This window comes from Mandrillus leucophaeus, unplaced genomic scaffold (assembly GCF_000951045.1).
Source record: "Mandrillus leucophaeus isolate KB7577 unplaced genomic scaffold, Mleu.le_1.0 Scaffold898, whole genome shotgun sequence".
NCBI classification, from domain to species: Eukaryota; Metazoa; Chordata; class Mammalia; order Primates; family Cercopithecidae; genus Mandrillus; species Mandrillus leucophaeus.
The window spans coordinates 234196-248474 of NW_012109785.1; the positions used below are offsets into that span (position 1 = coordinate 234196).

The 14279-nt window shown below is 63.7% G+C and overlaps 1 protein-coding gene across 1 annotated transcript; it reads right to left on the minus strand.

Annotated features, from left to right (window-relative positions):
• Positions 1-2131: 2131 nt before the first annotated feature.
• GPC1 (glypican 1) lies at positions 2132-13451 on the minus strand. The gene is made up of 9 exons (XM_011969536.1): positions 13269-13451; positions 9081-9239; positions 5759-6150; positions 4914-5079; positions 3763-3893; positions 3534-3653; positions 3298-3431; positions 2845-3020; positions 2132-2438 (listed from the first exon to the last, which is right to left on the minus strand). The coding sequence occupies exons 1-9, from the start codon at positions 13282-13284 to the stop codon at positions 2206-2208; spliced, it is 1527 nt and encodes a 508-aa protein (XP_011824926.1). The 5' UTR covers positions 13285-13451; the 3' UTR covers positions 2132-2205.
• Between the last annotated feature and the right edge of the window lie 828 nt (positions 13452-14279).

Here is a 14279-nt window from a genome sequence, read left to right on the forward strand (position 1 = left end):
ACAAACTGGACCACAAGGGCATCCTTAGTTCCTTCTCTCTGGCCCCTTGGGCATCTCTGAGGCCACCTGGCAGAAACCAGACCTTCCGGGGTAGAGGATCTCTGTGCTGTGTGTGCCCAGAGCGGGGCCAAGAGGCAGGAAGAGGTAGATGGGAGGTGGGGCCTGCTGGAGGCCATCTGGGTCTCCGTGCCCTGGCCTCTTCCTTCTCCCCTGCACCAAGGAGAGGGGCAGACAGACCTGTCTGCCCAGGGCGAGGTGGAGTGCAGCTGGCAGGGGCTGCACGCTCACCCTGAACACGGAAGTGTGGTCCATGCCCAAGCCCCAGACGGACACACGTACACACATTCTCTCTCTCTCTCTTCCCCCACCCCGCCATGAGGCCTCACCCTGCTGTAGGTCTCCAGCCTTTTATTCATACAAGGACTCAAAAGAACACGTCACCCGCTGACACTGAGTGGTGGGGGGACGTTGTGGAGGAAGGACACAGCAGGCTTGGCCACTGCCCTGACCAGTGACCACTCAGGGCTGCCCCTTCCAGAGATGAGCATAGGGTGGGGTCTGAGCGCCACCCCCGGGCCATCCGTGTGCAGCAGGAGTGCTGCTGTCCTGGCACCTCGCATCACTGTGCCAGAGTCCCCAGCCCACCCTGGTAATGGCAGGGTTGTTATGGGGTGGACATGCCTGTGCTGGGGTGCTCCTGAACCCAAAACGTCTAAAGTCAGGTTCCAGAGAACAGAAGCCATGGGGACCTGACCAGCAACCAGGGCGCTCTGTCCACTGTGCGGAACGGCGATGAAAAGCAAAGCAGCACTAAGCAGCCTCCTCAGGGTCAGGTGGTTCAGGACAGCTGCCCCCAGACCCTCCAAGTCCTCCCCTTGCAGGACCCCTTCCCAACATGATACCACCCCTCCCCAGGGCCGCCTGGCAGCTGGGGTACAGGAGAAAAGGAGGGCCCGTCCAGGCCTGGGGCAGGGTCCTGATGGCCTCAGTGAGTGACAGGAGGTCACCAGGGTCCAAGGTGGGCCCTGCGTCTCTCCAAAGCTATCTGGAAGGAGCAAACAGCTCTCCGTGAACAAGGACAGTAAGTGTCAGTAAATGGATGCACGTTTGGAAAAGCCCTTAACTATCCAGGTCCCCATCCCCTGCAGCTGGCTGGGTCGGGAAGGGACCTAGGCGTTCCCGTCTGCGGTGCTGGGTCTCACCAGCCACCAGCACCCCTGTGTGACAGCCAAGGGTCACTCTGAGCCCTGGCCTGTGTCACCCTGAACAGGGAAGCCCTGGTTCCTGATCTGGGTGAGGATGGGAGCAAGCAGGTCCCGGCTGCTCCTCAGCCTTCGCGGTCTTCACGTAGCCCTGGACCCCAGCAAGGCCTGCCCTGTAAGCCCCATGTGCAAGGGGGCAGCCCACATCAGCAGAGCCCCCGCTGCCTCCCTGGGCCTCGGGCCCAGCTCCGCCTCCTCCAGCAGAAGCGCAGGTGGGTCAGTGGCCCGTCATCCGCGCGTGGAGGCTCCTCACCGCAGGTCTGTGGGAGGACAGAGTCCTCAGACTCCTCAGCACTGGTGCTTTCTCAGGCCCCACCCGGACTCCTCAGCACTGGTGCTTTCTCAGGCCCCACCCTGCAGACGCTGGGGCCCCTCAACGGCACAGGGAGGTGGGCCCGGGCTCTGCAGCCTGCGCTGAGGGGAGGGTATCATGCATCATCTCAGAGGCTCCGCTAGACCCTGGAGGGTGGACACCCAGAAAGCCCTTGGGCTTCTCTGGGGGCTGAGGAGTGGGCCAGGGCTGGCTGGTGGGCTCTGCTGGGAGTCCCAGCGGAAGGAGGCGGGGAGGAAGGCACAGGCTCGCTGCGGGCTCCAGCGGGTTGCTTTGAGGCCTCCTCTGCAGGCCTCAAGGGGCTGCTTCTGCAGCGGTGCAGGGAGCTGGGGGAGGGCTGGGCAGCCGGAGGTGCCCCTGAGGTCCCTGAAATACATGGCTTGTGGGGACACTGGCTCCCAGCTGACCTGAGGACCTCATACAAAATTAAAAGGCAGAGAGGCAGGCAAGGCCAGGCCTGGAGCCAGGGCCTCTGCACCTGCCCCCGCTCAGAGCTGCTGGCCCTCCCTGTCCCACCCCAGGCCTCTCCAGGCTGAGGTGAATTAAATATCGTCTGTTTTGTATTTTTGGCAAAGTCAGTCCTTGGCCTCTGTCCCTGGGGCCTTGGGGCAGTTACCGCCACCGGGGCCCGGCTACTGTAAGGGCCAGGGAGAGGAGGAAGGGCAGGAGGAAGGTGGGGGGCTGGGGGCAGCTGGCAGCTGAGGTCTTCTGCCCTTCCTGCTCCGACAGGCCTGGGAGGGCATGGGTCAAGGGCGTCCGGGAGCTGGAGCTCTTCCTGCTGGCCCCCCGGCCACAGCGATCATCCGGACAGCCATCACCGCTGCCCGAGCCGCTGCCGTCGTCACCTGGGAAGGAGAGAAGGCTCCGGCAGGCTGGTCCCCACAGGAGACCCCAGGGCAGCATCACCCTGTGAGGACCCCACATGCCAGGTGACCCCGACATCCTTTCGGTGTGGAATCCCAGGACCAGCAGCACCCGATCCCCGCTGACCCTGAGGCTGGGAGACTCACTCCCTGGGGCTGCCTCCCTTGGTCCCTGGAGCCAAAGCTGATAGACATCCTGGCCAGGCCTCTAGGGGCCGCAGAGGTACAGTGCTCGGTGACCGTGCCTGGGCAGCACAGTGTCCTGAGTCACTGTGGTGATGCTGGAGCAGAGGGCCCCTCGGGTGGGGGAACCTGGAGGGCAGTCACAGCCCTGCGGCACCCCCGCCATCCCTGGACCCTGGCCCGCCCGGTCAGGCCCTGCTCTCACTGGCGTCCTGGAAGTCCACGTCATTGCCGTTGTAGGCGCTGCGCAGCCGGTTGGTCATGATCTTCAGCTGCATGATCTGCTGCCGGATGGTCATGTCCGGCTTGGTGATGTCCACCTCCACCTCGGGGTTGTTGATCTGGTTGGCCAAGCCGTCACCCATGACCTCGGGGAGGTACCTGGAGGAAAGGCAGGCAGAGCCCAGGTCACTGCTCCAGCCCCTGCAAAGGGCCATCACCTGAGCAGGACACCCTCCCGCCCTCCGAGCCTGAGACCCTGGGCCTGAGATGCCCAGCAGGCCTCCAGGGACCGAGCAGAGCCCATGCAGGCCACAGAGAAGTGGGGCTCGAGCCCTCCAGCAAGGGATGTGGCCCTGTGCATACAGCACCCGGCCCAGGCACAGCCCAATGGAGACGGCATGGGAGGGAGGGCTGTGCCAGCCAGGCGGGCACCTACCGGCCTCTGGCCATCCCGTTCCAGCAGCGGTCATCACTGGCGGTGCTCAGGGCCATCTTCTCGCTGCACAGTGTCCCTGGGAGGCTGATCCAGAAGTCCTGGACGTCACGGAGCTGGGCCTTGGCTTCGGAGACCTGCCGGGCAGCAGTCAGGCCACTGGGTTGCCAGAGCCCGCCCGCCCCCGCCTGTCTGCCTCCCTCATGCCTGGTCCGGGGGAACCGGCAGGGGCCACTCACCAGCTTCTCCAGGGCGCCTGAGGGTGGCCTCTCCCGTGGGGCCAGCTTGCCCCGGCGCCGCTTCTCCTCAGGCCCAGAACCCTGGGGGTTGACCTTGGGGTTCCCGCAGCCCTGGATGACCTGGGGAGACACCACAGGGTCCTTGGGGGGCAGCGGGGTCCCTCAAGCCCAACGGAGCCACATCCAGGACCCCCACCCCACTGTGCTCGTCATGTCCTCCCGCCCGCACCTTGGCCGTGAGCGTGTCCCTGTTGTCCTGGAGGGCGTTGATGGCCTCTGCCAGCCACGTGTGCACGCTGCCGATGACGCTCTCCACACCCGACGTGCCCCAGAACTTGTCGGTGATGAGCACCATGGAGTCTAGCACAGGCGTTAACACACGCGCACACAGGCGTCACCACGTGTGCATGTTAATGCAGTCTTGACAGCACAGGTCGGCGTGGGAGATCCCGCGCACGCACTCGGGTTGGCCCATGTGATGTGTGCAGGCCACGTGCACTCAGCCGCACTCAGCCTGGCCCACGCCCACATGTGCACATGCGCCACGGGGCACAGGTGGACACGCACACACGGAGGCCATTCTGCATGCTCGCTGGCCTGCCGTTTCTCATGTATGTCCACGCTGGCTCATGCAGGTGTTGACATGTACATATGCTGACTCACCTCGGTCCAGCTTGTGTGCACATGAGCCCATGTGAGCTGGTGTGTATGCATGCTGGCTCACCTCATGCCCCCCCATGTACACCTTAGTTCATGTGTGTGTTGCATGCATGGTGAGCTCATGTACAAGTAAAGCTTATGCATTTTGTCAGCTCCCATCACATTAGCACACACGTGTTGGCTCCATGTCAGCACATGGTAGCACGTGTGTTGGCACAGATGCATGCTGTCCCACCTCATGTAAGCATGTGTACACGTTAGTGGATCTAGATAAGCATGTACATATTAGCACACACGTGTTGGCATGGATGCAGGTCAGCCCAGCTCATGTCATCACACGCACACAGGAGCACACACCATACTGGTGGGCACCGGCCCGCTGTGTGTCAACAAGTGTGCACGCCAGCTTGCATGTGTTAGCCTGTCATGTGACAGTGCATATATGTGTTAGCTTAAGCAAGTGCTGGCCCTCTATGAGTCACATGTGTTGGCATGTATGCACACTGAGGTGCTTGCTTGCTCAGTGGGGAAGCACAAGAAACTACGACCTCACAGGGCTCCCTCCCTGGCAAGCTGCCCCAAGTCACACACCCTGGTCAGGGCATTCCTGATCAGGTCCCTGGGTCCAAGCCCTGAGCTAGGGACCACCCGCCCCCCCCAGGACCCCCGCCACACACTCCCCAAGACAGTTCCAGGCCGCTCTGGCAGGTGGGGGCTCACCCAGGAGGTTCCTCCACTCGGCATCCAGGTCGGCCTGGTTGGCGAGGCAGCCCTTGAGCACATTTCGGCAATAGTCAGGGCAGGGCCTGGCGCCGGGGACTCCCAGACAGTGAGCACAGTAGACCAGCTTCATGACAGCCCTCGAGCACTCCGGGCCCAGGGGGACCTGGGGAGCAAGGCAGCCTGAGCCAGACCCCAAGGCCCTGGGCGTGCCCAGCCCCAGCCAGCCTCTAATGGAGCCCCAGGGTGGGGGGCTCTGGAGGGAAGTCAGGGGAGGCCTGTGCTCTGCCCCAACTCGCAGTGGCCCTTGCCTGACTCACAGGCCTGCCAGCCCTGCCAGCCCTCATTCTAATGCTCTCAAGGGTCATGGGGAGGCACGAATATCCTCACCCACATGCTGCTGAGGATACCAAGGCGCCCCAGCCTACCTGGGTCTGACATGTGCCCCCCAATGGACCAAGGCATCCCCCTGGCCTGGGAGGCTCCGGAGCCCCACCCTGCCCGGCCCCCAAGCATGTTGTTCTGTCTCCTGTGCATCTTCACTCCACAGCCTGGCTCAGCATCCAGCCCAGCCCCTGGCCCTTCCCATGCTGGCCCATGATGGGTCTGGGGAGGGGTGAGCCAGCCCAGAGCCACCTGCCCAGAGCAGGGCTCACATCTGTGGGTGCACCGTTAGCAGGCCGTGGGTAGCAGCCAATGCAGGAAGGACTGAGGCTGCGGGGCAGAGGTCAGAGGCTGGCTAGGAGGTTCAGGGACATAGGGTTAAGTAGGCGGAAGAGGAAGTCCCTTGGGCAGAGCGTGGGCGTCTGGAGGGCCTTCTGAGAGCCCTGGGTGGCTGTGCGCACCTGAGCCACCTTCCGGACCACGTCACTGGCCACGCCCAGGCCTTGCACGAAGGAGCGAGCAGCCACAAAGGCGCGGGTGGCCCGCAGGCGCAGCTCTCTTGGGGCCTCCCCAAAGGGCCGCAGCGCCTCGGCCTGCTTGCCCAGGCAGTCCAGGTAGTCATCAGGCAGCAGCAGCTGGGGGTGCAGCTGCTTGAAGAGGCGCTCGAGCAGGCGGGCCCAGAACTCGGCCAGTGTCTCCTCCAGGTGCAGGTTGGCACCGCGGTAGTACAGGCGCAGCTCTGCGTACAGGTCCCGGAAGGCCTTGGTGTTCTGCGCGTACAGCTCTCCGAAGGCGCCCGGGAAGGTGCCCTGCAGTGTCCGCTCTGAGTCGTTCAGCAGGTGCTGGAAGTGGTCTGCGCACAGGGAGGGGGCGTGATCGGGACAATGTTTCCCCCGTGACAGCTGGACTAGAGCAGGAGACTCAGCTCGGGAGACCCACGGCTCTGAGGATACACTCTGAGGTCCTCGGAGTCGGACGCCACACTGCAGCGGCTGTGGGCCCTGTGAGCATCCACGGGGCTCCCCGAGACCTCACCCCCTGGCCTGGGGAGCAGACACCCAGGTGGCAGGGGTCCTCTCTCGGATCTCAGGACCTCTGACTGGGGCTCCAGTGGCTGTTTCTGAGCTGAGCCCAGGGTAGGAACAGATGCTCTGTGACTGAGAACACCCAGGGAGGGGCTGCTGGTGGAGATGAGGCCTCACTGGGGTAAGAGGGCCGGACCGGTCTGTGCTCCCCTGCCAGCTGCTGCTTCTCTCTACCGGTCCCCATTTGTGCTCCCTGTGGCCCCAGCCGCCTGCCCTGTGAATCTCCAGGGCCTCTGCCCTTCCCGCCACCCTGTCTCTGCTGCTCTCGTGGGCGTCCTGTCTTTTCTCAGCCTCAGCTGTGAGCACCCCAGGCCTGAGGGCTCTGGGGAGCCTCCTACAGCCCAGAACCCCAGATGTTTTCCCTGCTGGGTGGGGGACAGGGAGGCCCAGGCTCACCCTCAGACCTCCACATGTGCTGCAGGAGCTCTGGGGAAAAGCCCCGTACCCCGTGCCTAGATGGGACCCTGGACTTCCCCATCCCATTTGGAAGTGAGACTTCCGGGTCTGTAACTGCTCAGAGCATCCCTAGGGCCGTGGCCGGTCTTGCCCACAGGTACCACGGGCTCGATGGCCCACCACGGGGTGCTCCAGGGACGCAGGGCAGAGGCTCTCCTCTGAAGCAGGGTGGCTGTCAGGCCTAGAGATCTCTGGACCAGCCCCCACGCTGACCCCTGGCAAGGCCTGGGACTACAGGGCTGGCATGGCTACAGAGAGCTCCCAGGCCGCTGTGGGGAGGGTAGACGGGCCACGCAGCTGTCCAGTGTCCGCCTCAGGTCCTGGCACCTGGAACGCCCTGGCCTCTCCCAGAAGGGGGCAGCTTGCAGTTCATGCATTAGCCCAGACACACCTAGAGGGCCATGGGCCCTACCTCCTGCCAGGCCCCATTCAGTTGCCCCTGAAGGCTGGTGAGGGCTCCCAGTCCCTGAACACAGCAACCAGAGGCCCAGTCAGGCTCCCCTCCTACCGCCTCCCACTGGCTCCCACCAGCACTGCAGACAAAGACGGAGGGGCCCTTGGCTGCCCTGGAGGCTGGGAGGGGCCAGCAGCTGCTGTGGGTGGGGGTGGGAGGGGAGGACATGGGAGGTGGGGGTTGGACAAGACTCCCTGGGGTACGGGCACAGGTGGGCCTTGGGTACACAGTGGGTCATTTTCAACACAAATGTCCTCAAAGGGTGTCTGTGTTTTCATGTCAAAGATAGGAGAGTCGAACAGGAAGGCTGGAGGCTTCCAGAGGGCAGCAGATGGAGGGCGGCGGCAGGGCACTGACACAGGATGGGCCCCAGAGCAGGGCAGCGACACCGACCCCCTTAGAGCCAGGAGGAGGCAGGTGGGCAGGACGTCCCCAGGCCAGGAAGATGGTGTGATGGGCAACGGCCTTAGCAGGAGAGAGGAAGGGGCAGGGCTGGGTGGCACGCTGGGGTGGGAGCCAGGGCTCAGCGACACTGGGGAGAAACTGAGGCCCAGGACAGAGTAGAGGAGGTGAGCAGGGTCCCTACACAAGGGACAGACCCAAGCAGCTCAGGAAGGCTCCTGACTTGGGGTGCAGGGGTGCGTTCCCTAGGGCCAGCTGGGCAGGAGGAAGGAGAGTCCCAGAGGGGCCAGGAGCGTCCCACGGGCCCCACACCAGGGGAGGGCTGAGCTCTGAGCGTCGATGTCCAAGTCACAGAGAAGGAGCTTCTGATCCACCATGACCCAGGTATACGCCAATAGCTGAGGTCCCGCAGCCCTGTGGAAATGGCCTTGGGGGCTCCTGGGGACAGACAGACTCTCCCGGGAGCCTGGGAGGCCACAAGCAGGTGTCCAGGAGCCGGAGAAGCAGGAATGCTGAGACAAACCCCAGGGCGCCAGCAGCAGCTGCTGTCCCTCACGGCGACATGGAGCTGCGCGGCCTCAGCGCTCCCTCCCTCTCGTTTGCTCAGGCTCACTGTCCTGGCGCCCCAGGTCCGCTGGGACACAGGGGCAGTACCTCAGCCCAGGCCGCCTCCCTCCACCAAGTCCTCATGTTTCTGAACAGAGGTCACTTTATGGGGGTCCTCCTGACCCCACACTGTTCCCCTGGAGGTGCCTGCTGCTCTCCGCCTAGACACAAGGTGAGGCTCAGACTGGGCTGAGGAGTATGTGGCTCTGACACAGTAGCTGGCAAGGCCTCAAGGCCTGCAGGGGTCACTCCCCAGGGCCCCAAACTCCTGCCCCGATACAAAGGGCTGAGTGGCAGCCACCCCTGGGCAGGCCCTGCACTCTGCAGCCCTGTCCCCAGCCCCAGTCTCAGCCCTTGCACTGAGCTCCCTGGCTCCAGGCCACCGGGTCCCCAGGGGTGGCGGCCTGGGGCACGTGCGGAGTTGCAGGGAGGATCTGGCCGAGACCTGTCACTCTGCAGGTGCTCGGGAGAATCTGCTGGTGACAGGAGCCTCTGCGGGGCTGATGGGACAGGCCCTCTGTCCCCAAATGTGCACTGGGAATGGGCTGTGCACACCCCCAGGTGGGTGTCAAACCCTGCAGATCCCTGCCTGAGGGTAGCCGCCAAATCCCAGCTGGGGCTTCAACCCAGCACCCTAGCCCCAAAGTACTAACTCCCCCACCTCCTCCTGCCAATGCCCCACCCTCTGCATTGAAACACCAGGCAAGGCCCAGTGTGCCACCCCCCTCGCCCCATGCACCAGCACCCTGCGGCCCCCGAGCACCCCTGGGAGGCACTCACCATCGAAGCTGCGCAGCTGGGTGGCGAGCATGGCCTGCAGGACGCGGCTGCTGTCCCGGAGCGCGGTCTCCAGCTCGGCACGGCTGCGGTTGGCCAGGTTCTCCTCCATCTCACTGGTGCAGCAGGTGTAGCCTTGGGGGCAGATCCGCAGATGCTCACCTGTGGGGAAAGGCCAGTATGAGGGAGAGGGGCTGGGACAGCACTGGCAGCCAGGAGGGCACCCTCAGGCTCTCCTGGGCAGAAGGATTGCAGACCCAGGGTGGAGCACAGCTCAGAGGTGGGCCAGCCTGGGGGGTGCCCTGGGTGAAGGCAGAAATGGTGGGGGCGTGGAGGGAGGAAAAGGCCTGGCTCGAGTCCTATAGCTTCCCACACAGGACACAAGAGCAGGGCTTCCTCAACAAGGGAGGGGGCCCCTTGGGCAAGTCCTGCCCCCCAGCCTGCTGTCCCAGCAGCCACAAGCAAAGAACTGGCCTCAGGTTCCCGTGTGCAAGTCGGGAGGAGGCTACCAGGCCCGACAGTCACCCCATACCTGAGCCCATGGCTGAGGATGGGGAGGGAGGAAGGAATCCAATTCCCCTCTCTTCCCACACCAGCCCTGGGAGGCACCAAACTCCCACTGCAAGGACAGCAGATCCCACCAACAGTGGGCTGGCCAGAGGCAGTGGCCCTGCAGGACCCCATACACAAGTCTGGTGTGGGGACAGGTATGCCCTGGTGCAGGTGGCAGATCCCATGAAGGGGTCATCGGACCATGCCCCAAGCCCTGCAGGGCACACCCTGTGCCTCCTGGTGTCCTTGTGGAGTCCTCTCCTCTGCAGCCTGCCCTGAGCTGCTCTGCTCCAGTGTCCTGGGCAGTGACAGTGGCAGTGCCATCAGAGACAGCCTCACCTCCTTGTGGGGAGTGGGGACGGGCTGTGAGTCAGCCCTCAGCCCTGCTGCACACACCTCGGTGCCCACCTGGAATATGTGTGTGGCATCAGAAAAACTGCATATTTAAAAGGGTGCGCATCGCACTGTGATGAAGGCTGCCGAAATCCCCATTTTATTAACCAGGAAACCGGGGCTTACAGAGATGAAGTCTCTTGTCCCAGCTATACAGTGAAGGAGCAAGTGCCTCTGGCTGCCTGAGCTCAGGACTCCACTGTTCCTTCTGGGCCTCGTACCCTGCCTCTAAGGCCCTTCTGGTGCTGGCCTATGTCAGGCACAGTGGAGAGGTGGAGGCAGGAGCCTGGCTTGGTCAGAGGGGAGGGGTCGGGGGGGTTGTCAGCAGGAATTCCAGAAACTCTCCTCAGGTCTGCCGCCTCAGGGGTCAGGGCTGAGGCCTTAGAGCCTGTTTCATCCCATCCTGGGACCCAGGGCCAGGGTGGCTGGAATGTGGCAGGTCCTGCGTTCTTTTACCTCCCGCCTGGGGGTCAGCGGGAAGTGAAGGCCAGGCCAGGGAGGAGAGGCAGGAGAGGGAGCTGGGACCGAGGGCAGGGTCAGCCTGGGCAGAGGCACCTGGCCCAAGGCTGTCCTGGGGGAGCTGGCAGCACAGCAGGAAGGGGTGCAGCCCTGCCTGGAGGTGGGAGCAGGGACCTACAGCCCCACTGCTGGCAGGGCCTGGAGCAGCCCAGGCAGTGCCCTACCCACTTACTGCAAGAGGAGTCACCCCTCAGGCCTGGGGTCCAGGGAACCCTTCCCCACTAAAGGCCATCTGGGTTGGGGACCCAGGGTTAAGTAACTACCCGGAGGTCGAATGCCTGGGTCAGACTGAGTCTGCCAATCTTCCGCACCCTCTAAGTACACACACCCAGGGACGAGGCTGAGACAAGAGGAGGGAACAGAGAACCCGAACCTGGGCTTGGGTGGCTGCCGCTTGGCCCCTGTAGCCTCTGTGCCTGCTAATGTGACAGCAAGGAGACGGGCTGTCAGAGGGGCCTGGGAGAGCCAGAGAGGACAGAGGCACAAGGATGGGCCCTCCCCAAACACAGCCCCGGCTTTCTGAGGTCAAGTTCTTATCCTGGAGCGCTCCCTCCTCGCCCTCTTTTCGTGCCTGAGCTCTGGAATGTACTGATGCAGGGGGCTCTGGCTTGAGCTGGGGCTGGAGCGGGAGGGAGCCCTCAGCAGGGGCTGCAGGTCCAGGGAGCCCCTAGAGCCTGGACTTACATTCCTATGCGGCAGACAGAGCGGGAATGGCAAGTGCCCCTGTGTCCCCCGCCCCTCCTTACCCCCAGATGTCTGCTGGAGGGGGAGGTGGGGGTCTAAGAGAGTCTCGGGCCAGGAGGGCTTTGTGGGAGCCAGCTAGGGTGAGGGCAGAGCCTGGCTCTGAGAGTCCTGGGGCCTAGTAGAGAAGGGGTACCCCTTCCCCACTCCTCACATGGGTGGGAAGGTGCCCTCAGGCAGGAAGACTGGGACACAGGTACACTCGCCAGGGACCATCCTTCACTCTGTAGCCTTTATTTACTGATGGGATTCCGCCCCAGTCCCGTCCCCATGGGGACAGGATTTAGAGCAGGAACTGCCCCCCTGGGTCCTTTCCTGGGGCCTGCGCCAGGCTGAGCAGACTCAGGAGGCATCTCTCTGAGGGTGTGGGCTGTGATGGGGGCCTGTGCACCCTTCCAGGCTGCCCGGACCAGGAGAGCACAGGTCAGCCGGACACATGATGGTGCTGGGCTGGGCAGTGGGAGGGAAACGTGCCTGGGGGAGGGGGTGGCAGGTGCCAGCATAGCTTCCCGGTGACACCCTGGGCTCAGCTGTGACGGGCTCAGCTGTGACGGGGCACCCAGGCCAGGCTGGCTGGGCCACAGGCAACGAATGGGCTGGTCCAAGACTTGGGACTAGGGCTCAAGCACTCCTAGGGAGTTGGGGTGGGTGACATCCCTCGCTGGCTCCTGTGCCCCTCCCTCGCGAGGTCCCTGGTAGACCCACTCTCCAGCCCCCACCACACAGATAAGGGAGGCTGATGAGACATGGAGAGGTGAGGCCCAAAACACCCATAAGACATGGCAGGCTCCTCCTACCTGCAGGTTCTCAGGGGTTCCTTGGCACTGCCAGCCACCCCCTACACCCCCCTCACAGCTGTGCACCAGCCCCCCGCCTCAGCCTCCCCTGCTGCCCCCCTAGCCCTGCCCGGCCACCTCGCCCAGCCAGCCCGGTGACCTGCGCTGTTCCGGCTGCCCCAGCACAGCCCCCGTCCCTCCCTCCCTCCTCGGACAAACACGGGAGTGAAGACACGGAGCCAGAGCTTGGGCGCCGGCCTGGGAGCCCCGGGCAGGCTGGACCGAGGCGGCCCCCTGAGGCCCGCTGCAGGTCGGACGCATGGCAGTCAGAGGCAGGAGGCCTCCCGCTGGCTTCCTTCTGCTGAGCTCCAGCCCAGTGCAGGCCGGGGCCCGAAGGTCTCGGTCCTAGACATGAGATGGCAGAGGCGGGCTCTGCAAAGTCCCCCTGCAGGCCAGCAAAGCAACCCCCCTCCTGGAAGAATGCCAGGGGCTGGGGTCTTTCTGGATGGTGAGCGATGTGCCCAAGTCCAGTTGTCATCTTAAATCTCTCCACCCCCAGGTGCCTCCCCACCACTTCTCTCAGCTCAACACCTGGGGGATACAGAGGCCTCAGGCCAGGAGGGAACCCTCCCCATGTCCCTCTCCCTCTCCTTCCTGGACCTTCCTTCTGATACCTCCTTCTTGGCCTTTCCCCCCTCCAACTCAGAGGAAGGCATTTTCCAACCTAGGGGGTGAGTTCCGGCAGCCCCTCCCCTTCCCCTCAACGCAGAAAGGTATCTGGGCCCTTCCGGCCCAGCCCTCTCTCCGGCCCTGGGGCTGCTCGGGTCAAGGTCGCCAGGCCTGCTCCCCGCTGGGCCAGGGACTGGGCCCTCTCTTCCCTGATCCCTGGGCTGAAGTTGCTGTAGCTGACCCATCCTTACACAGCACTCCCCTCCCTCAGTCACTGGGACACTTCCCTCCCCAAGTGCTCTGAGGATTTTTTTTGGGAGGAAGGGGATTATTTGTTTCATGGCAGATTCATCCCCCACCTCAAACCCAAAGCCTCCAATTCCCACGCTCCTGCTCCTCAGGTTAAAGCACAGAGATCTTGCTCCCTGGTCCTTAGGCAGTTGCTGTCTGGTTCCATCTTCCCCCTCCAGACCCTGACGGCTCCGGACCACCCCACTCTGCTGCTCCTTGCTAAGCCCCCACCAGCCTTAGCTTTAGACACGTTTTAGGTCACGCATTCCTGTCCCCTGCTGACATGTCCCCACCTAGCAGTCTCCCCTTGGTCATCAGCACCATCACCCCAAAGCTTCAGGTGAGACTCTCATCTGGACAGTGGCCACCATCCCTGATGACGGACCCAGACCTCATTTGTCCAGACCCAGCCCGGCAGCTGCCCGCGACCAGTGGCTCTGGAGCCCTCCCAAGGAGAACGCAGAGAGATGATGGCGCCACGCCACGCCCATCCCTCCAGAAGCTTCCACGACACACACAGGAGGTGCAGGCTGTAAAGCCGGCTTTATCCGCCTTTACAGCCTTGTCCTAGACACTCAGTGTCAACAGACTCGAATGCCTACCGTACTGGAATTTAGTGTGGATAGTCAGCCTGCATTGCCTGCCATGGTGCTGGAGCAGGGCTGTGTGCCGAGCTCCAGGCACCGCAGCCTCCCAACACACCAGGGAAGAGCCTAGGCCTCCTGGCTCCTGACCTCTACTCAGCTCTGCACCCTGCAAGGTGGCCTTCCTGGCTGGCCGATCGCTGGGAAGGCTTTCCCCAAGCCCGAACCCTCTTCTCGAAGCCTGTCCCAGCTCCTGCCCCATCTGCTCTAGGACCCCATCCAGCTCCGGTGGCTGTGGCATCCTCCTGGTATGTCCAGCAACCTCCTGTGGTGAGGGTGCACTGGGCAAATGTCCCAGGAGGTTTCCTGGGGACCACCCACCACCCAGGCTGCAGGGGATCTTTTCCTCACTTTTGCCCCATCCCCTAGGAAGCCTGCGCCCCTGGCCAGTCCCTGTTCACCTGGGCTCCTGACATCTGAGCCGGAGGCAGCCTTGGCCCCACCTGCGAGGTGGACCAGCCACAGCATCTCAGCTCCCTGTCAACAGCATCGACGGCCCCCAGCCTCACCCCATCGTGCTTCCCACCCCTCCCCACACCCCTGCCGCCTGCCCGAAGCCCCTGCCACCATTTCACCCAAATGACAGCGTCGCCAAGGAGCCCCTCCGCAGCCGCAGA

Excerpts from the sequence above, each read along its gene's own strand:
- GPC1 (XM_011969536.1), bottom strand. Across the intron at positions 3,894-4,913 it reads CGAGTGGAGGAACCTCCTGG|ACTCCATGGTGCTCATCACC; the intron begins GTGAGCCCCCAC and ends CGCCTGTGCTAG. Across the intron at positions 2,439-2,844 it reads CGTGGACTTCCAGGACGCCA|GTGACGACGGCAGCGGCTCG; the intron begins GTGAGAGCAGGG and ends TCTCCTTCCCAG.